At 44.9% G+C, this 23385-nt stretch overlaps 1 protein-coding gene across 2 annotated transcripts in view; it reads left to right on the top strand.

The window, feature by feature from the left end:
• ANO2 (anoctamin 2) overlaps positions 1-23385 on the top strand; it is a 380970-nt gene that overhangs the window by 204120 nt on the left and 153465 nt on the right. For both annotated transcript variants that reach the window (XM_024347643.3, XM_024347642.3), the window contains exons 13-14: positions 300-382; positions 7076-7186. In XM_024347643.3, the coding sequence (XP_024203411.3) occupies positions 300-382; positions 7076-7186 (194 nt within the window). The remainder of the gene's footprint in view (positions 1-299; positions 383-7075; positions 7187-23385) is intronic.

Below are 23385 nucleotides of genomic sequence, written 5' to 3'. Positions count from 1 at the left end.
TCCTTACTTTACTTCTCCAGATCAGTGTTTACCCTTCTCTCATAACTTAGAAGTGGAGAAAGGAGCGTGTGTGTGTGTGTGTGTGTGTGTGTGTGTGTGTGTAACATATCTATTGGCTCTCAAGGATGTGGAGTATTTCTAGCAGTTTCACCTAGAAGTGGGAAAAAGAGGCTAAATGCATTAAAGAGAGCTCCTAAATTTAAAATAGCTTATCCCCCACCTCCACTGGTGAGCCCAAAGGGTACAGAATCCACTCTTCAAAAACAATCAAGGTTTTTGTTGTTGTTGTTCTTTTTAAGCTACCATGTTCCTGGAAAACTGGAAGAGGCTACAGATGCGACTGGGCTACTTTTGGGACCTGACTGGCATAGAAGAGGAAGAAGTGAGTTCTCTCACGTATTTCTCACATACTTCTGTGGGCTTTTGCTTTGTTTTGACCCTGGAAATGGACTCTCTTGAGTGAGATAACCATGTATGTTTGCTGTCACTGGCTGGGTCTCACAGTGGCTGCCTGGGTAGCTTGGCTCCATGGACTTGGGCCATGGTTGACCTACTCTGAGGCCAAGAGTTCAAGTACCCCCTCTTCCCTTGAGCTGGAGGGCATTGAGCCTGATGTTTGGGCAGATGTCCCAGTGCCCTCCTCTGGGGAAAGAGGTGGCAGAAGATGCAAGAACAAGAGGCAAGAGGTAATCTTGAGATCATAAAGCCAGAGAATCAGGGATATGTCAGAATGCCCTGGGGGCCTCCTGAGGGCCAAAGGAGAGGCAGGGTGTCAGGTGCTGGTTGTCTTTGATGTCTGTGAATGAAGAAAGAAATGCTAAACCTCTGTGGTATAAGCCAGTGCACTGTGTGTGAAACTGGGGAGTTGGGGAGGCGTGAGCTAAGGGAAAGGATAGGTTCTTCTAGAGCAGTGTTCTGGACAGATGATCTTTAAATAATGCAAATAAATCAGCCTTCCCTTATAGCTCTTCTGAGGACTAGCCCCCCATTCTCGATGCTGGTGAGCCGATGATGGGCAGTGTGTCGTGCTTGCTCCCATGATCTATTCCCACCATAATTCCTGCTCCTCCAAAAGCAACCCCACTGCCACTCAGCCCTCCTCCCCTCTTCTTTCACTTCCAAGCTCAGCAAGCCCCTCTGTTCTGACCATTAAAACCTTCAAGGCCTCCTGACACCGGGTGCCACCATGGATGGGATGTCAAGCAGGGACTCTCAATAGTGTGGATATCGTGGGTGAGGGGCTGAGGGCCGTCTAGAAGGGCCAGGAGGCACTTTCAGTTGCCTGAGTACCCACTTGCAAGGACTGGCCACAGCAGTAAGGTGGCTGCATGGAACACAAGCCTGCTCATTACTCTCCTACAGTGATTGCCTTGGACTAGGGACCTGGGGCCTTGTGGCCCTGACATTTTATGAGAAAGAAGTGGAATCCCTAATTTAGTCTCTTCCTAAGCCTGTATGTCCCCACATCTGTGGCATGTCACCATTTCTTCTCCTTAATGCTCTAAGTAGTCTACTTGCCTTTGAGCAGGTGGGCAGAAGAGTGGCAGGACCCGCAGGGCAGCAGCATGGAATGGAATCTACCAGTGCAGGGTGTGCTGCCTGAAAGTGCTGGAAGGAGAGATGTAATGATACAGCCTTTCTCCACCTCCCATGGGTTCTCACTTAATTGCATCCCCATCCCACTCCACCCCATTGCATTACCATATATTGGGTACCCACTCTACTCTAGTCCTAGGTATTTCGCATATACCCTGAGGCTAATACTATCATGAACTCTGTGGTGAAAGAGAGAATATACATATGCATTCTGCCTTCAGAGAGGATTCAAATTATTTAGGAAGATAAGCAACAGAGAATAATAAAGACAGTTTCATTTCTTGCAGGAAAGTTCCCAAACTGGTCCTTCCAATAGAAAGAACACTAGAAGTTTGAATGCGGGTGATCTAGTGGGGAAATGTTTGTATTATTGGTCCCATTTGATTTAGCTGAAATATGTCTCATATATATGAGAGAGACAGAGAGAGAGGGAGGCTGGGGGAGGTGGGTAGGGTAGAGTGCCTACTCCACTAATGCTGTAGAATGTTTCCAAAAAAGAGAAGAAGATGCATTTTGGCCTCCAAGCCTGTGTGGGGCCAGAGACAAGTTAAGTGTGCCTGCTAAGTAGAGTTGAGGAAGCCCTCACGTCTTGCTGTTAGAGAGCAAGTGTAAACATAGTCTCTCCATCAGAAAAGCCTCAGTTATAACTCAATACCCTTGAAATCTCTGTAACAAGTCCCTGGCAGGAGTGAGATTATAATCCATTTTTCTTTCTGTAGCCAGGTTTCCTGTTTATCTGTTTAACCCAATGAGCCATGGTAACTTCCTGGGAGGTACATGATTTGAGGAGCTCATGTGCTGGCTGAGACGGGCCTGGCCAAGACTGGGTTTACCCAGGGCCTAAGGAGACATTCCGGATGGGATCTCTGTGTGAGGTTGCTGCAAGGCTGGTTGGTTCTGTAACGTGACTGGCGTGCCGCACATGTGCACAGGCCAGCCTCAACTTTTCCTTTAATGCATTTCTAGTTTGGATTAGCACACATCAATTTCAGTTCAATTCTGAACATGGCCATTAAGCATCTATTACATACTAGGTTTTTGTATGGAATATGGAATTATCTCAGGCGTAGTGTCTGATCTCCAAAGGGCTGCATCCAGCAGGGTGCTCTTTGGTCTATAAATATTTAGAATAGAGTGGAGAGTGTGTGAGAGAAATTGCTCTGGCTAATGTAGAGAGGAAATTCTTAAAAAATCAGGGTTTTGAAGACTGGTTGGCTTTTAATGGGCAGCAAAGGGAAGAAGGGGCGCCCACGAGAAAGAAACAGCAGCAGCCTTGACCTGGGAAAGCGAGGCAACAACAAGATATCTTGAAAGCCAAGTTGGCTTCAGGGGACAGGGCTCAGTATGCAGTGGTGACAAGGACAAAGTATAGTCTGGTGACCGGGTCAGGGAGGGTCCTGATTGCTAATCTGTATCTCCCAGGCCATGGGAAAGCATGAAGATCAGGATAACAAGGTACGAATGACTTGAACAAGGGTCCTAGGACTTATATGAAGCATTTAACCCACATTCAAAACGAGGAGTGAGTGGAAGGCAGATGTTACTTGGGCATTGGAGGGAGGGAGGCAGGGGTCCTTGAAAGCCATGGTTAGAAGTTTTTTCTATTTTAACCAGACACCTCCCAGTATCAGGAATGCTTGCGAGTCTAGCTTTCTATAACCTTAAGACTTCTTTCTTCCCCATGGTATCCACTAGGAAACACTTGCTTCCCAGGGGAAAGGAGGGTGCCAACTGACATACACCAAAGCTTGTGCACCCTCTAGTCCTCCCACCTGGGTGCCTCCAGCAGGTGGGTCACCCCAGGAGGGGTAGAACAAGCAGTAGGGCTTAAGTCCGGCTTGGAAACCAGAGAGAAGCCAGAAGAAGACTGGAGACTGCTTTCTTATGAGGGTGGGGAAGGAAAGAAGCAACCAAGCCCAACGGCCCACCCCCCTGGGCCAGTGCAGGTCTGCCTGTGGGGGTCCCTGTGGACATCATCACGGGACTTATTGAAGGACTCCTCTGATCCTGTTTGTCCTTTTTGCAGGGAGATCTGTCAGACCTCCAGAGTTTTATACTCTAAAATGGGATAATCTTCAGCTCACTGGGTCACTCTTGCCCATTACCTTCTGTCACATCAGGAATACCCTGGGCCTCTTAGAGAGTGTGGCCTTATCTGAACACAGATATCCTGCCCACCCATCTCTCTCCCACCCCTCGTGTATCACATCAAAGCTTAGATATCCTCAGTGACTTCTTTCTGGTTTCACAGGAAACCAAATCCTCTGCCTACCTTTCTAACCTCAGCTTGTGTCATTCTCCTCCTTGCTTAGACCTTCCAGCTACCCAGGCCTTCATTCTGTCTCGAGCTCATTCCAGCCTTTGCCCTGGTTATTCCTGTTGCACAGACTGCTTTTCCCCCAGACTCTGCAAGGCCTGTCTTCTCGGCTTTTGTGTCTCAGTGAAAACATTGCCGTCTTCAGATTGGCCTCCCCCAACTCCCCAATCTGAAGCAGCCATTCTGCTTTATTTCTTCTGCTATTGTTATCCTCATCTGCTAGTTTCTCATTCGTGTGCTGGTTTACTCACTGTACCTTTTCTCTACTTGGAGATAAGTTGCAGGGAAGGAGGGATCTTGTGTCTAGGACTGGCAGTATAGCCTCAGTGCCTGGAAAGAGCTCAGAGTATAGCAGGTGCTTGATGACTCCTGGTTGAAGACATTTGTTGGATGTATCTCTGGACTTACCTCTTTACATCAGACAAATGTGGTCCTGAGCAGGCTTGGGTTCTTCCTCCCAGCTGGCTCCTGGGGAGACTGACCACGTGGAAACAGTTCCCAGAGTCTCGATGGGAGGGGTGATGATCTGTGATGACTCAGCATCAGATAACCCATCCAGTGCTGTTGTATTTGGGGAACATCAGGAGTATCAGGCTGATCTGCCCGTGGCTGGGTGTGTCAAAGCAGCCCTCCCAGGGGCTGGATTCTGCTCTGGCCAGGAGCTCAGTTGTCCAATTTGAGGGATTCCATAACCTCACCCCACTTGCTTGGCTGCAAACAGGGAGGTCCTTGTCAGGCCTGCTTCAGCTGAGTGCAGCGCAGCCTGTCTCTTCTTTGAGTTTCGGATTCCTGTCTGAGTGCTCAGGAAGCTAGGCTTGCTTTAAAAAGTTAAGGGTTATGGCCGGGTGCAGTGGTTCACGCCTGTAATCCCAGCACTTTGGGAGGCCGAGGCGGGTGGATCACCTGAGGTTAGGAGTTCAAGACCAGCTTGGTCAACATGGTGAAACCCCATCTCTACTAAAAGTACAAAAAAATCAGCTGGGCCTGGTGGCATGTGCCTGCAGTCCCAGCTACTCCGGAGGCTGAGGCAGGAGAATTGCTTGAGCCTGGAAGGCAGAGGTTGCAGTGAGCCGAGATCATGCCACAGCACTCCAGCCTGGGCGACAGAGTGAGACTCTGTCTCAAAAAAAAAAAAAAAAGAAAAAGAAAAAAAAGATGAGGGAGCTTTGAGCTGGGGCCCAGCGTGGGGGGAGGTGAGCCACAGCCACACCTAGAGGGATTCAAGCAAACTCCTCTGTGTGCTGCCACATCATGTCCTGGAAAGCCAGAGATAATCAGAAACATCCTGTTGGTCAGCTAGGGGTGCCTCCCTTAGCCCCTGTGCAGGGTCTGAAAGGGGAGAGGCTCCTCTGGCTTGAAGAGATGTAGAACCCATGTTCTGGAACTCACTGAAAGATACTGCTAAGTTTTTAATTAAAATCTCCCATTGGAATAACGTAGAAGAAAAGCAACCAAATTTCAGAGGCCATGGGGGAGAACCTCAAACCATACTTCTCCAAGTATTCCTGCAGGTTATTAATTGTTACAGGCAAAAGTTGCTCTGCGGGAAATGATGTGCTTAGGAAAATTAAGCAAGCTTCTTGACAGTAGTACTTTTCAGAGTTTTTAATGTGCTCATTGTGACTCTCAGAAAGTCGATACGTTCTAGTGTTTTCCAGTCTTTTAGACCTTGGAATCCTTTTTTAGCTGAAATTCTCTTGGCACACACATTAGGAAATGCTGTGTTGGAGAACGGATGAAGGCGAGAGACAAAATCAAGTGCACTTTACAAGCATTCAGAGATTTCTGTGTGTTCTGCATGGTGCCAAGTACTGTGCAAAACATAGAATAATACAGAGCAGGTAGCTGATCTTTATGTTACAATAAGAAGACTCTCACATGCAAAACAGCGAGGAAAAAATAAAAGAAAAATACGTAATGAAGATCTACAGTGTGTGGTATAAGCTATAAAAGTTTCGGAATTCAGAGAGGGAGGAGACCCCACCTGGTAGGTATGTTGCAACAGTTGGAGAAGTCCTCCTGGAAGGGGTGGGACTGACGTCCCCTCGGAGAATGGGTGAGGATAGAATGGCACCGCCTGCAGTTGTTTTAGTTATGCTTGTTAGTCACTTACATGGTCTGTCCTCTCCTGCATCATGGCGTGTCTTGGGAAAGCCAGAGACAGGTCAAGAGCCTGGCCCATTGACCTTTGGAATCTCTGACATATGGACAGGGATAAGGACATGTGTGTTCCCTGAATGGCAGAGCCCATCGTGAGCCAGTACCTGAATCCCTGCCCAGTAGTTATCGATAAACGATGCAGGAACATGAAGTCCTCACACCTGTAGATGTTTGTTCTTGAGCTGGAAACCGTAAGGAAGACCCGCCAATGAGGCCAGGTGTACACAGTTAAATTTTCTTTGAAGTGAGTTATGCATTTTCCTACCCCGGCATCTGCACTGATTTGACCGTGGTCCTCTGGATTAGTTAGGTGCTCTTTCCCATGCCTGGTGACTCACAACTCAGGTTTGTGTTGCTGAATGGCCCAGTGAGGTCTCTTGAGCATTGCTGTACTTGCCAATGAGTTACTCGCCGAGGCTGCACAGGAAACAGGTCCAGGCAAGTGAGTTTTAAGATTCCCTATGGCCACCCTTGACTTTGATGTTTATTGGTCGCCATTTTAGCTCAGAGAATAATGGAGCAGGGAAGGAGTTTTGTTGTTGCCCTCACTCCCAGCTGTGGGGCACATCTGTTTCTCCAGCTGGGAGTTGGCTTGTTGAAAGTTAAAGTTTGAGGTCTGACGATAGTTGGTGGGATGACCGGGGATATCCCTCTGCCTCTGGTGAAACTGCTCTGCAAAGCACTGGGCCCCTCTTCGTATCAACCATCCAGTTAACATTTCCTCTCTCTTTTCTCAACACCGGCGCTATCCCCAGGAACGTGCCCAGGTTTGGTTTTCAGTGTGATGACGAGTGTTGTGTGTCCCTTGTCTCTTCCTCACGTTGTGTTCTTATGTTAGGATGTGATGTCTAGATGCCTTGTGATTGTGTGTGGTGGGGCAGTTCATATCCAATAGCATCCAATCCTAAACGCTGACGTTAATGTACATGTGTCTGGTTATAACCCTAAGGCCAAGGTCATTCTTCCTTTTGTTTACTAACCACTCACTGCTCTTTGGTTTAGGAACATTCCAGGCCTGAGTATGAAACCAAAGTTCGAGAGAAAATGCTAAAGGAGAGCAACAAGTCTGCTGTCCAGAAATTGGAAACAAACACGACGGAGTGTGGCGATGAGGTATGAAGCTGGGCTTGCTGCTCACGGTCCTCTTTACTTGTTGAGATCCTGTTGTCATTTTGTTTGGCACGCCTTAGTGAAGGGAGACTGGGCTTGAGAAGGGGTTGATGTGGGGCGGGATGAGATGAGAGCATGACATCTCGCATTGTCCTGCAGCCAGAGATTATGGGCAATGGGCTTTCGCTATGACTTGACCTCTCTTTCCAGATAGCGGTGCTGTCTGGTCAAAATGGGAGGGCAGGTTAGAGGAGAAACAGTTTCAGGCCTGATTCCTACCATCATCTAAATATTGAATAATAATAACATTCAATACCCCACCAGACCAACCACCACCACGGCTAATCCTTATTGAACGCTTGCTCTATGTTAGACACTGTTCTAAGTGTATTACGTTATCTCACAATAAGTCTGTGAGGCTGGTACTATTGCTATGTAAATGAAGGCTCATGAAAAAAGTTATGTCCACAGATGAAGTCATTTGCCAGACGTCACACAGCCAGTAAATGGTAGGTGGATCTGGGATTCCACTGCAGGTCTATTAGTCTGTGCCTCTAACCGCTATGCCATACAGCCTTCAACTGCAATGGGAAAATCAAAGGATAGAACAAGAAATGGCTCTTAGGGCCTGCAGTGGCAAATACATGCCTATATTTGCTCAAGCTACTCGTGCAATGTTCCTTACATTTCATTTTATCTTGGTGGACCTCCAAACGTGGAAACATGATGGTGACCATGTCCTCTGAGTCATGTCTCTCAGTTTCATGGTGGCATGCAGTCATTAAAACAGAGCTTCAGAATTTGTGCTGTGGTTCGTAAAAAAACTCAGAGTATGTATGTTGGGGGGACATGGGGATGCTCTTTGGGATACCTGTCTCTGTGTGCCACCCGTCTTTGAAAGCGAGGAGGGGTGGGGAGAGAGAGAGAGAGAGGAGAGTTTATGTCTTTCTTAATCTGGTTCTTGAAAAAAAAAAATCCACTAGATTGAAAATCTGTTGCTTTTAGATATGTCTTTTCTCCATCTTGGATTTGAATTCAAATTTCATTTCATTTCACATTCTTTAAGTTGGAACCATTCATGTTAACATGCAAATTTATGCAAGCATCAAAACAGAAGAATGTGGTGTTTTCGAGCCCAAAGTGCTGGCATTTTTTTTTTTTTTTTTAAGAAAACAGAACTTAAACAGAACAGAGGGGGTGGCCCTCAGAGTTATTTTTTTTCCTAGACGAAGACCAAGTCCAAGACCACCAATTATTCAGGGAAATAATGAATTCATTCTTAGGAAAGACTAATCATCACCGCCACCCTCAGCAGAAAGCAAGCACTCTGTGTTCTGTCAGCTTCGGCAACGCCGTGCAAACTTCTTTCTCCACCCCATAGCAATATACAATGGATAATTTTATGGAAATCACATGTAACTTTTATTGACCACTGACTCATTGAATTTTAATTCCATAGACGGGAATGCCAAGGAACTGGAATTGTGTACACTGAGGCTGTGGTTCTAATATAAGCATTGCTTGGGTATATATGCATGATTGGCCAAATAACTTTCAGGAACCATGAATAATTAAAAAACATCTGAATGCATTATGAATGATACATATGTTTATGTTTTAGCATTCAACATCTATTTTCATTACACTGTTGAGAATGCAAAGCTCAAAGCATCTAATGCCTTATGGGCACTGGGGGGAAATGACCTTCTCAAATGAGTAGTGTAAGATAAAAATGGTCTAGAATTTGATTGTCAGGATCCTTCTTGTGTTTCCTCAGTTTCTTTAACATTGTTAATGCTTCTGTTCTTGCCAAATCCAGCCATAGGTGGGAGATAAAGATGGATGCTGCTCTTGTCTGCAGGAAGAGTTGTAGTCAATACCCACCGCATAGCATTGCTGCAGGGGCACCATTGCATGTGGAATGTTTAGGAAAGGCACCTGCTTCTGAGGAATAGACAGGGACTAAAGAATCAAATTCTAGCTGGTGGTCTTGGATGTGCTTGTCTCAGCCCAGAAGATCACCTTGGTTCTGCCTTCACTGTAATCCTGATGCTGCATATCCTCACCTCTCCTTACTTTCCTTCCTGTTGAATGGTAAAAAGCTACCATTTACTGAGGCCCAGAGTGGTGCACGAATTTGCTTAAGACCACGTAGCTAGCTGTGGAGAAGCTGGTAATCAAACCCAGCTCTGCCTGATCCCCAAGGCCTGTTTGCTTTTCTTTTTTCTTTTTAATTTTAAAGATACCAAGTCCGTTTACTTTTTAAACATGTTTATTGAGATTTAATTTTATACACTAAAATTCACCCATTTAAAGTGCACAATTCAATGGTTTTTAGCATATTCACAGATTTGTGCAATTATCTACACAATTTATATTTAAAACATTTTAATTATCCGAAAAAGAAACCCTGTACCCAATAGTTGCCAAGCCATGGGTAACAACTAATCTACTTTCTGTCTCTATAGATTTGCCTATTCTGGACTTTCACGTAAATGGTATTATAGAATATGCGGTCCTTAGCTTCTTTCACTTCGCAACATTTTTTTAGGATTCATTCATATTGTAGCATATATCAGTACTTCGTTCTTTTATATTGCCAAATAATATTCTATATTGTGGATCTGCTTCATTTTATTTATCGATGCAGTTGATGGACATTTGGGTGGTCCCTACTTTTGGGCTATTAGGAATAATGCTGCAATGGACATTTGGGTACAAGTTTTTTTTTTTTTTTGCCGTATGCTTTCATTTTTCTTGGGTATATACGTAGGAGTAGAATTGCTGGGTCATATGGTAACTCTATGTTTAACATTTTAAAGAACTGCCATGCTATTTTTCCAAAGTGGCTATATTGTTTTACATTCCAACCAGCTATTTATGAGGTTTCCAGTATCTCCACATCCTCACCAACACTTAGTATCTGTTTTTTACATTTTATCCATCCCAGTGGTGTGAAGTGATATTTCATTGTAGTTTTAACTTGCATTTCCCTAATGATTAATGATGTGAACTTCATTAGTGATCATTAATGGTCATTTGCATGTCTTCTTTGGAAAAATATCTATTCAAATCCTTTGCCTCTTAAAAATATTGGGTTAATTGGCTTTTGGTTATCAGGTTGTAAGAGTTATTTTTATATTTGGAATATATGAAGTTCTTTATATATTTGGGATATAAGAAATTCTTTATATATTTGGATTACCAGTCTTATCAAATAATATGATGTAGAAATAGTTTCTTTAATTCTGTAGATTGTCTTTTCACTTTATTGAAATTTTGAATTTTGAAATAGTTCAATTTATCTAATTTTGTTACTTATGCTTTTGTGTTATATCTAAGAAACCATTGCCTAATCCAATGTCATTAAGATATTTCTAATTTTTCTTCTAAGAATTTTATAGTTTTAACACTTGCAGTTAGGCCTATGATCCATTTTGAGTTAATTTTTGTGTATGATTTAAGGAGGGTATTCAAATGTATTTTTCTGCATGTAGATATTCAGTTGTCCCAGCAACATTTGTTGAACAGACTGTTTCCTCACTGAATTATCTTGACACCCTTATCAAAAGTCAATTGACCATAAATGTAAGAGTTTATTTCTGGACATCAATTAGATTCCATTGATCTATACATCTATTCTTATGTAGTACCACCCTATCTTGATTGCTGTGCCTATATAGTAAGTTTTGAATTTGGGGGTATGAGTCCTCTGACTTTGTACTTTTTTTTCAAAATTGTTTTGACCATTCTGGGTGTTTTGCATTTCCATATGAACTTCATGACTAGCTTGTCAATGTCTATAAGAAAGCAAGCTGGGATTTTGCTAGGGATTGAGTTGAATCTATAGACTAATTTTGGAAGAATTGCCATCTTAGCAATAGTAAGTCTTCTATGAATGTGGTATATCTTTCTATTTATGTAGACCTTTTATTTTTTCAACAATGTTTTATAGTTTTCAGTGTACAAGTCTTGTACATATTTTGTTAAATTTATTGATAATTATTTTATTTTTTTGATGCTATTGAAAATATAGTTTTCTTGATTTTATTTTTGGACTGTTCACTGCCAGTATATAGAAATATAATTGATTTTTCTATATTGATCTGGTATCCCATAACTTTTCTGAACTCATTTATTAGTTCTAATAATTTTTAATGGATTCCTTAGGATTTTCTATTTGTGAGATCATGTTATCTGTGAATAGTGATAGTTTTACTTCTTTTTTCCAATCTGGATATATTTTATCCCTGCTCGCTCCACCCATTTCCTAATTGCCCTGATTGGAATCTCCTGTACAATGCTGAATAGAAGTGGTGAGGCCGGGTGCGGTGGCTCAAACCTGTAATCCCAGCACTTTGAGAGGCTGAGGTGGGCGGATCATGAGGTCAAGAGATGGAGACCATCCTGGCTAACATGGTGAAACCCCATCTCTACTAAAAATACAAAAAATTAGCTGGGCATGGTGGCGGGCGCCTGTAGTCCCAGCTGTTTGGGAGGCTGAGGCAGGAGAATGGCGTGAACCTGGGAGGCAGAGCTTGCAGTGAGCCGAGATTGTGGGACTGCACTCCAGCCTGAGGGACAGAGCAAGACTCTGTCTCGAAAAAAAAAAAAGAAAAAAGTAGCCGGGCGTGGTGGCAAGCACCTGTAGTCCCAGCTACTGGGGAGGCTGAGGCAGGAGAATGACATGAACCTGGGAGGCAGAGCTGGCAGTGAGCCGAGACTGCGCCACTGCACTCCAGCCTGGGTGACAGAGTGAGACTCCGTCTCAAAAAAAAAAAGGAAGTGGTGAGAATGGACTTCCTTGCTTTGTTTTTGACCATAGGAGAAAAAAATTTAGTTTTTCACCATTAAGTCACTGTAAGTCTCATGTTAGCTGTAGGCCATTGCTTTTTTTTTTTTTTTTTTGGTTTGTTTAAAACTCTCTCTATAAGGTTTCCCTCTAAGGCCATTCTTGCATTGCTATAAATACCCGAGACTGAGTAATTTATTAAAAAAGAGAGGTTTAATTGGCTCAAGGTTCTGTAGGGTTTAGAAAAGGCATGGTGCTGGTATCTTCTTGACTTCTAAGGAGGCCTCAGGAAGTTTATAATCATTGTGGAAGGCGAAGGGGGAGCAGGCACGTCACATACTGAAAGCAGGAGAGAGAAAAAGGAGTGAGTTATAGGGGAGGTGGTGCCACACACTTTTAAATGACCAGATCTCACGGGAACTCACTCACTTTTGCAAAGACAGCACCAAGCCATGAGGGATCCACCCCCATGATCCAAACACCTCCCGCCAGTCTCCACCTCCAGCACCGAGGATTACAATTCAACATGAGATTTGGGTGGGAACAAATATCCAAACTGTATCAGCTTCCCTGAAAACAATTCACATCTCATGTACATGACACTGATCTGTAATGAAATGCTCTGTACTGTAATGAAGTGATAACCATATATAAGGACCCCGGGGTAGGAGTTATGGTACCATTACCAGGCAGCTGAGCCTTCTGGGTCTCTTCCACCTTAGCTGTCATGCAGGTAGATTAGATTACACAGCCTCTCCAGTTCTGAGAGTCAGTCTTTGCTGATGTGCAGAGATGATGTTGGTCATCAACCCATTGGTTTGGGGGATTGGACTGTCTCTTATTTATTTATATGGTAGTAACTTAGCTCTTATACCTTCTCTTATTGATTTTCAAGGATGTGGGCATAGGAGGATGTTAATAATGATAAAATTAGAAGTAACATTTATGGAGTGCTTATTGTATGTAATGTGCAAAGCTTTACAGGTATTATTTCCTTTATTATTTCCATTATGATCCCCAACTCACAGATGAGAAGACTGAGGTCTATAGGGGAACATAAGTTGATCAATGATAATACATGGCAGAGCCAGAGTCGAGGCCAGGCAGTCTGACTCAAAAGCAATGCTTTTAACCTCTTGCTCCTGTGTCTGCTGAAAGTTTTCCTTCAATAGATCCTCAAACACTCCTAAAAAGTCATGTTTGATTCTTCTTTCCTAAACTAAAGGCAGAAAGGACTGTGGTATTCACTGGAAAGATGGGTGAGAGACAAATTCGCTACCCCACATTAGTGGTTTTGTGTAAATTTTAGTGGGGTGATGCTCTATTTCCACTGAGGACAACAGTGGGGAGAATTAGCTCAGTTTACTGCTAGAGGTTCAACAGACAGTAGGGAAAATTCAGGAATATAAATATAGGTATAGATTGTGTTTTCAAGAAAGAATACTGAGTCTGGAACTTTTAATAAAAGAATAGTGTGGATTTTTTTTTTTTTTTCCTAAATCAGTTTGAATCTTTTCTAGACTGCTGTATCCTGGACACGTTTGGAGGTTTTCTTAAGTTTCCCTGCAGGTCACCAATTCTCTCTGTTCCTACAAGATGGTAAAGCTCTAAGTTGAGTGCAGATGGCAAGGTGCTGGAGCTGGCAGGTTGAGGAGCAGTGCTATTCTTTGCCTCTCATCCCTGTAACCTTTCACTCAGCACTTTCTCAGCTCATGCCTCCTTTGCTTCCAATAAACTTTCTATTAGAGTACAGTAAGAAGACAAAACTCATTCTACGTGGGTCAGCAGAGACAATACGAAGAGCTAATTCTAAAGGTGTTAGAAGAAGGGATGTTGAGGCAAGCAGGACAGTGAGGCAGTAGAGAGATTAGCATGGCAGGAAGTGGGCACCACCTTAGGGCTGCAAGGACAGGAGCAGAGCTGGCCTTACCAGAGCCCAGGAGCCAGGACCACCCAGTGGGAGCTGGAATCCCAGAGGAGATGCCATCTGAAGCAGATAGAAGAAGTAAAGGAAAAATACCCTGGATTTCCCTTTTCTGCCCCCCAGGCTCCCATCATTACTTCCCATTGGCCAGACCTAACCAAAAGTCAGTTGATGAGTTATTCAAGGAAATATAGTTTTTGGGGTCAGCACAGAGCAGAGGAAAGGAACAGCAGAATCTATCTGAAAGCAACTGGCAAAGCGCTGGCACGAAAGTCCAGGCAATAAGTTGATGTAACTTTAGAACACATAGCCACAAATCATTTACAAGTGGGGTCCTTGGTTGGAGGTTGGAGAGGCTATCGGGGAAGAGAAATAAAAATTTGACAAGAAGCACAGGAATGCTCACCCCTGACATAATGAATAAATACACCAATGGTCAGTTTTTCAGACCATCCCTGAACTGTTGAGAGTGTTTGAGCGGGTGTGTGAGAGTGAGTCAGTGGCATGAGCATGTGTGAGATTGTGTTAGTATGTATGTGTGTGGATGGGTGAGTGTGCCAGTGGTGTGAGATTGTGTTACTGTGTGTGTGTGTGTGTGTGTGTGAGGGAGACAAGGAGAGGGACCATGTCTGAGTGATGGTGTCATTGGAGTGACACAGATGGGCTCAGATAACAGAAAGCTTCAAAGAGGAGCAAAGATATATTTTTGTGTCAAGATGCAAAGAACATGAACAAGTAGAGATGGGGGGCTAATGGCAAATGTAGGTTTCATACTTCTATGAAACATATCACTGAAAGGACTTTAAAACAGAATCCTATTTAACTAGTCCTGGGAGATTCTTCATGGAACTTGTCACCTACATATTGATTTAGCCAGTGCGCAGGCCCCGGGGCCCCCATCCCTACCTGAGCCACCTGCAATGCTCATTTAATGAATGTTTTATGTTGAGCACTGCAGCTAGAAGGGGACAGGAGCCTAGAGGAGGCCGTGGATAGAGGGGTGTTAATTTACTGCTCAGTTCATCACCCTGGGGACAATTATTTCAAAAGAAAACTCATCTAAAGTTAAAGCACTGAAACATTTACGACAGACGCCTCTGGCACGCACAATAAACAAACACGTGGAATAAATTATGCATAATTGTTGGGCCTTTGCGGAGGCTGGGACAACAGCAACAGGAAGCTGGGACATTGTTGGAGCATGCGCGTGGGTGGAGAAGGGAGTCCCAGTGAGCAGGGGATGAGGGTCCCTCTTGCCTCTTACTCTGGGCCCAGGGAGACATGGTCCAGGCTTTCCACGCAGGCTTCGGGTGGTTTATCAGTTCTTTGAGTAGATGAAGTTCCCTCGTGCCCTCTTTTGAGGCACTAAATGACCGAATAACCACTTGAGGGTCAAAAACATAAAGAATCAAAATAATTATCGCAGCCTCTTCTTAGGGTTTCTCGTTGGCAAAGGGAAACACTGAGGCACAGAAAGAGCCTTATTTTGCCAGAGATTCTTGTAGTAAAAGAGAAGCTGAGATGAGATGTGAGCCTGGTTATGTTTCTGAAATCTGTTTATGGCCTGGTGGTTAAGGGCTCTAAGCATCCTTATTATATGGGCATTTCATGGACTCTGGCTATTAAGGGCTGAATTAGGACACCTGGGACCTTTGTTCTCTCCTGTACGCCTGCATGAGCTGAGGAAGAATTGGCAGAAAATGGCCTGGGTTCTGTCCCAAGCTGAAGGGCGGTTGGGGAGTCAAGCCCCTGTGCTCTCAGACCAGTCCCTGAGCCGGTCTGATAAGGGCTGAGAAGCTGCGGGTTGGTTCAGCTCTGCAGTCCTGTGCTTCAGAGGATCTGTGCACACTGCCCTTGGCCTTCTCATATTTGGTAATAAGGACAATGAAACAAGTCACTTCATTTCAGGGGACATGTAGCTCCCTGGATCCTGTGTCACAAAAGTGGAATTGTTGCTGAAGGCTGCCCCCTGACAATTTTATGTACTATTTTTTAAACTTTTGCTTTAATTTTTTATTTTTGACAGTGCATGGTTTCTGTCTCTGGCTCCTCTCTCTCTCTTTCTTTCTCTACCTGCCCCCCCCCAACCCGCCCTGCCCCTTCTCTGTAATTTCTCATGGAGTGGCCTCCTTTTTCACCTCTCGTCCCAGTCACATCCCCAGTCACTCCCTGGGGCACCCCAGCCAAGAGAAATGGGTGAGTAGGAGAAGAGAAATGCATGTAGCAAGGAAATGTATGGGTAGAGATGTGGGCAGTCTAGGATGTGGATCTCCTTAGGGGTACTTTAGGACTTCAATTTAGAACTGGATCCTGCCTCCCTTCCCCTCATTGGCGGAAACCAGCCACAAGGCTCCACCTGGATGAGCCGAAGGCAGGGAAATACAGTCCTTGCCTAGCAGCCTCCAAGCAGCAGCTCCAAACCACCAAAGGGAGAGCCAGCCTTCACGGCCACCACATCACACCGCGATGTGAGTGGACTGTGAGCAGCTGGACTCTGGGGAGGTGGTAGCGGAGGCAGTTAGGGAATGGCTACTGGTGATTCTGATTGACTACCACCTCCAGAGAATTGCTGCCTTGGGAAATGAGAAAGGAAGAAAGGCTCTTGAAAAAAATGCCGTAAGGAATTTCAGTGAGTGAGCCAGAAGCGCTCATCCACAGTGTACCCACAGTGTGCTGGAGTTTGGGACTGACCCTTTCTAAACAGAAGTTAGCACTCTCTTACATGGCAAGGTTGTTTGTTGTTGTCGTTGTTGTTGTTCATAATTACACAAGTTATACATGAAAGCATCTTCAGAAAAATTCTGACAAACGCCTCCCTGGACCTACCTCTTTTCCTCCCAATGTTGTCTCCTTAAAAGTAGCCGGAGCTAGCAGTTTGGTTTGTGCCCTTCCAGGTCTTTTCTCATGCATTTTTATTCACGTATAAATTCATATTTGTTCTGGGCTCTGGTTGTGGGTTTATTTACGCGTGCACACACACACACATACGAAAGTCATGGACAAATGATTTCATCAGATCATGGTTCCCAATAACCCGAGACACCCCAGGGTGCCATAGGAAACTCACAGAAGTGACATGGAATTACTAAACATTTCTTAGGGAAGCCCAGCAATGCTTGACATCCATACGCCGCCGCACAGTATTACCTCAGCAGTGTCAATGTTCTATAGTACTGTTTTTATTTTTTATTTATTTATTTTTTTTGAGACAGAGTCTCGCTCTGTTGCCCAGGCTGGAGTGTAGTGGCGCGATCTCAGCTCACTGCAAGTTCTGCCTCCCAGGTTCACGCCATTCTCCTGCCTCAGCCTCCTGAGTAGCTGGGACTACAGGCGCCCGCCACTGCGCCCGGCTAATTTTTTTGTATTTTTAATAGAGACGGGGTTTCACTGTGTTAGCCAGGATGGTCTCAATCTCCTGACCTCGTGATCCACCCGTCTCAGCCTCCCAAAGTGCTGGGATTACAGGCGTGAGCCCCCGTGCCCGGCCAGTACTTTGTTTTTTAATGTCATCATGTTTTAGTGAAGCTGACTTTTCTGTGGTTGCTGCCAGTGAGAACTGCACAAAATCATTGTGGAACAGGAAGCATGAGTGTTGCTGTTCAATCTGATACCAAGATTAGAAAAGTTGGAAGTTGTCTAACAGGTGCACACATCCTGTTAGCTAGTAATTAGGTTTGAGAATGAAATAAATTATTATTGTTTATTTCAATTTATGCATATTTTCCCCAATGGCTATTAATTTGTTAGGACATAAATATTTATTAAGTTATTTGGACTTAACTACTTAACACATGGAACTGTTAAGTATTTCTTTTAGCCTAAGAGCATTGCATAAAAGTTGCTGGGACCTTAAGGGTACTGTGAACCAAGAAAGTTTGGGAACAGCTGCATAACGAACTTCCTAAGTTGGGCGCAGTGGCTCACGCCTGTAATCCCAGCACTTTGGGAGGCTGAGGCGGGCAGACTGCTTGAGCTCAGGAGTTTGAGACCAGCGTGGGCAATGTAGTAAGACCATGCCTCTACAAAATAATTTAAAAATATAGCTATGCATGGTGGCATGGGCCTGTAGTTCCAGCTACTCGGGAGCCTGAGGCAGGAGGATGGCTTGAGCCCAGGAGTTAGAGGCAGCAGTTAGCTGTGATTGTGCCACTGCACTGAAACCTGGGTGACAAAGCAAGTCTCTGCCTCTTAAAAAAAAACAAAAAAAAAAAAAACAAAAAACAAAACCCAAAACCAAAAACCAAAAAAACTTTTATGTTCAACACAGATTTAAGAGTAAAGCAGACAGCCAAGAGCAGAAAGCTTAAAAAGATAAATAGTGAGTTTTAAAGTTGCAGGAATTTATTTGGGGATGGCAACAGCCTGTGGAAACTGTGGGCTAGGAAAGTGCCAGGTGGGCTGGCTTCCTCCACACTTGCTCTTTGGGCCTCCCACGGACTTCTCTCTTGGGCCTTACAGTGCATCTGCCCCAGTGTGTATATTCTCTCTCTCTTATTGCCGTCTCTGCATGTTTGTGCACACGTGTGTATTCACGTGAGTGTGCATGGTAGGAGGGCACTGAGGGTTTCTCATCATGGGCGCCCTTGTAAATCCTTGGTATTTAAAAATAAACCCGACAACTTCTAATCCAGGGGACGTTGCTTTACTTACAATCTCCAGCGTGGTTCGGGCTTCAGGGAGAAGGATGCCAGAGATGTGTAGAGTGCGTCCATAAACATCTCCCTGCACGGAGCCTGTGAATTACGCATCCCAAGTAGACTCCTCGGGTGGCCCAGGCCATCAGATGGGGGGCCTGGCCCACTTCAACTGAGAGTTGATTCTTAGCATCAGGAGTTCTGGCTAAAATAAGACCTTCTCCTCTGCTCACTGTATACATTTCTACTGGCCAGGGTCTCAATTAAGAAGTTACAAATAAGGAGAGCCCTGAGGCCTGGGTTATGGAAGCAGAGCTAGAGAGAGACAGGGCAGCCTGTGAAATGAGAGTGCAGTGGGGGAGGAGAAGCTGTGGATCCAGCCTCGGAGCTAAGGCTGGGCAGATTCAGGATGGTATTTCAGACCAGACCCTCATGGCTTCTTGGAAAACACAAGACCCAAATATGTGCAATGATTGGGAATGCTGGAATAGCGTAGTTGCTAGGAGAGGGCAGCACATACCACTGGGATGTGTGATGTTAGGCACAATTGACTTGTAGTTTGGACTTTTCTTTTTTTAGTTTAAATGATTTTTCCATATATGGCCAGAAGCACGTAAATTAAATTTGTCTTTTGCTGTCTGGGCCAAGGTCGTTATTTCACTTCCTTAGAATTCACTGGAAACACACACATGCCCTCCAGGTTCCCTTGCTCTTTCTCCCTTAATGTGCCAGAAACTCAAAAGTGCTGGTGTAAAAAATTCCTCCAGGGTCAAAATGTGTTCTGGCTCCCTGCCATTCTTTTGATATGATGGTCAAAAGGAGCTTTCAAAGAAAACTGACGGGATTGCCCTTTTGTGGATGGAGACACAGAGGCTTTGAGACTGTGCGCTTCTGACAATCATTGCCCAGCTAGAGGTTGCAAAAACCTCCTTCTCCATCCACCACCACAGCCTGCTCAGCCATGCTCTAGCTGGTGAGAAGGGGCTTACTGTCCAAATCGTTGCAGTCCTGTCACTGAGCGGACCCCACATTATTTCCAAGCATTACTTTAACTTTCATAAAGAATAAAGAACTAGCATGAAAAAAAAAATGTCCTTACTTTGGATTCTCCCAGATGCAGACCCTGAGCCAGTGATTCAAGTGCAAAATTCTGGGGGAGGTAGACTCTCCAGTAGTGGAGTGAGCAAGTGAGAGAGACAAGGGAAGGCAGCCCAGAAGGGGTGCTTGGTCAATCAGGTTACCACCGTGGACAACTCAACCGGAGCTTAGTTCTCCTGGGAATTCTGGGAGCTGATTTAGAACGTGCACTTTAGAGTGGTATTGCATGAGGGGTGAGTGTCTCAGTTGGTTTCTGCTGCTACAGTGAAATACCTTAGACTGGGTAATTTCTAGACAACAGAAACTTATTTCTCGCAGCTCTGGAGGCTGGGAAGGCTAAGATCAAGACACTGGCAGATTCAATATTTGGTAAGGGCTGCTGTCTGCTTCCAAGATGGTGCCTTGTTGCTGCGTTCTCACATGGCAGAAGACCGAACAGCAAAAGGACACTAGAGTGCTTCCTTCTTTTTTCAGATAATGAATCCATTCATGAGGGCAGAGCTCCTCAGGACTTAAGCACTTCTTAAAGACCCTGTCTCTTAACACCATCACCTTGGGGTTTAAGTTCCAACATATGAATTCTTCAGGGACTCACATATTCAAGCCAGAACAGTGAGAGAGCTGAGTTTATGTGAGGTCCTGTCAGTCACTGTTATGGGCAGCTCCAACTGTGAGTGTGTGAGTGTGTGTGTCTTAATTCTCCTGCACTTCTAGTCTGCCTTGAACGTGCACATGGGAAGAGAAGGCTTAGGCCACCAAAAAGAAACCTTTAGGCAAAGAAGTGAAGGCGCTGGCAGTTGGAAGTTGGACTCAAAATTATCCTGGTAAGCCTTGAGGGAATTTGGAGCAGACACTAACGGTATCAGGGTCTTCTAAGTCCTAAAGTGCATGAGTTAAGATCTAGTCAGACAATCAGCAATCCTGGAGTTCAGTGGAGGGAATTTAATATACGGAGCTAGCTAGGAAGGTGTCAGAAGGGCTGACAAGCTAAATAAGGGTGGGCAAGCAACCCAGAGACAGCATCAGCAGGAAGCTGGGGTACCTCCCATCAGTAGGAGGTGGCCCAGTGCCAGGTCCTCTAGTGGGAACTGGAACCATGCAGGAAACTGCACGGTGGAAATTGGGGCCGCCAAGGGAAGGGCAGTCCAGCAAGTAATGGAAGTATGAAGAGTTACAGCCACTGCATGAAGCAGATAGAGAGAGGAGAGGGAAGCTCTGGGTTCCCCTTCCATCTATCTACCTGCCAATCTGGCACCAGTACCTTCCATTGACTGAATCTAGCCGGAAGCCAGTTGGCAAGGGATTCTGAGAAGTGTCCCTTCAGAGATCCACTCTGCTTACATTATGTATTAGACCAGGAAATGGCAGATGTGGGGGTAAACAGGAAAATGATTGGCACTAATTTTAATCCTTTACCTCGCATAAACATGTGCTTTCCTCCCCCCACCTCCTTTGTTCTTTCTACTACACGACTGTTGGCTTTGTCATCTCCAAAGCAGACTCCAGGAATTTCTATGGACATTGGGTGAACTACGTTTTTGGGAAGTGACAGATGATAGAATGGGGAACATGCTCCAAACCCTTGTTCACCCCTGTTCTGAAGTATCCCAGGGGCTGTTCCTGTGCCTTGGGCACTTCTGTTCAGCAGCAGAAGGACCATAAACTTCCTGCCTTGATCATATGGGGTCTTTGAGGAGGCACCACATCTAAAAGATGCCCTTTGGCGGTTTCCCCCTTACTTAGGCTTGCTAACGTTTGATGTTTTTGCTCTGTTTCAGTGAGGGACATGTCCTTACATTCTGAAGAATATGTTTCAGAACCTGGAGCACATTTGTGTTCTTTCCCTCTCAAGCTATTGCCATTTAGACATGTTGGCTTTTTATTTATTCCATAAACCCAAATGCCAAGATGACAAGAAATAGCAATCTGAATCTGTGCTAACATTCAGCTCCCCCATCCCGGACTTCCATGTGTTTAGTGGTTTCCTTACTGATTCTCCCAACCTTACCGGAAAGAAAGAAGCCTGCCCATGTGGTCCCCTCTTCTTTCAGATGGGGCAGCCCAAGTGAGATTGTCATGAATAATTGGGAACAAAGTCCAGAGGAAAGCTGATGTAAGTCAACAGTTCCCTGGGTTACTTCTTTAGAGTTGGCTCCATTTGGGAGCCAACTTAATCCATAATATTCCCCAAGAACACAGGATCTGTATTTCCACTTTTGTTTTTTTGAACATCCAAGATCAGATCAATGGATGTATTTAATATTCCTAGGCTCCTGCCTACAATGAGAATGATGCGCTGTCATTCCATCCAGGCCAGATCTGGAGTACAAGGTGAAATACACACTGAAAATGGGGTCAGTGGAGGTGCTAACTCTGGAGGCAAGAGGAGTGGGTGCTTTCATGGGAAGGGTAAGCTCAGGATGTTAAGTTACTTACGTATCTTACAGAGCCTTCAAGTTTGGGGAACCGGATCAGGGTGTTGCAGGGAGGGAGGTGATCTGTAATTTAACTAGGCTTCTACATCTCTAATCTCTTTAGATCAAACCTCTGAGACAAGATGTCCAAAACCAACTCCCTTGGGGTCTTCCTTATTTCTGTTACCTTGGCTTTCAGGGGAAATCCCTGAGGTACGATTAGAAGAGAACCTCTGCTATGCAATTCCATACCCTCTGGGTCAATTTGGGCATTCCATTTTCTCTGACAAACGTGCACCAGCTTGTCCCCAGCTTGTCCTCCAACTGGTAGGAGGTGTGGGAAGGAAGAGCGATCCAAGGGCTTGCTCTGTGCTGGGCCTCTGCACAGTTCCCACATACTCTTCATGCCTGTTGTTTCTCCCTGTCAGAAGCTGGCTGCAGCACAGCCTGAGCTGAATGCTGGCCTTTGCAGTGGGATGGTTTGCTTTACCAGTCATTCTTTATCCACAGATTGTCCAAAGTCAATTCCGCATCTGGGAGCTGATGCTGATGCTTTTCCTAAAAAATACTTCTCAGGTTTTTCCAGCATTCTGATGCCACATTCATGCTTTTCTGCATCATGGTTTCATTTATGCTTGGTCTAGGGCCGTGGGCCTGTATTGATTTCCACAGCACCTTTGGGCCATTTATGCAACTGTGGTGGGAGATATTTTACATAAGCTTGGAAGAGTTACTGCCCAACCAGGGCCAAGAAATTCTTCTGCCCATCAATGGCCCAGAGTTTGTCCACCTCTGGGCCTGTTGGATACAGCTTCATGATTCTCCAGGAAGGCTAGACATGGTAGTGTTCAGTTGCCTGTAGACATTTGACATCCAATTCATTTTTATTATAATGGTGCATGGTCTATCAGCCAGCTTACATAAATTTTCTCCTGAATTTGGGCATCTGCACTGAGTTTAGAGAATTTGTGGCAGGAAATTTGCCCTGGAAATGTACTCAGCTGAATACTTGCACTTCTTAGCATGGAAAGACTCCCATCCAAGAATCTCAGCATGCTTGTCTATAAACATGAATGAATTAATCCTCCTAGCACCACTGTGTGCTCTTTGCCAGCTGGGTTATTTTAAGGGAAGTGACCGACCCAGCAGCCTGTAGTGAGTCATGAAACAGCGTGCTGACAACCAGAGAGACTGGACTGCAGGATGGAAAGAGCCAGGGGCCACACTGCAGCCTCCCACCTCCAGTGCTTGAGTGTGAGGAAGGGGTCAATGATTAACACAATAACTCTGGGATCTGGCCACCTTCTGGCTCAGCACATCCTCCTTCAAGGAGTTTATCA

This window comes from Pan troglodytes, chromosome 10, assembly GCF_028858775.2.
Source record: "Pan troglodytes isolate AG18354 chromosome 10, NHGRI_mPanTro3-v2.0_pri, whole genome shotgun sequence".
Classification (NCBI taxonomy): Eukaryota; Metazoa; Chordata; class Mammalia; order Primates; family Hominidae; genus Pan; species Pan troglodytes.
The sequence above is the reverse complement of the archived record's forward strand: the minus strand, read 5'-3'. Positions and strand labels throughout refer to the sequence as shown.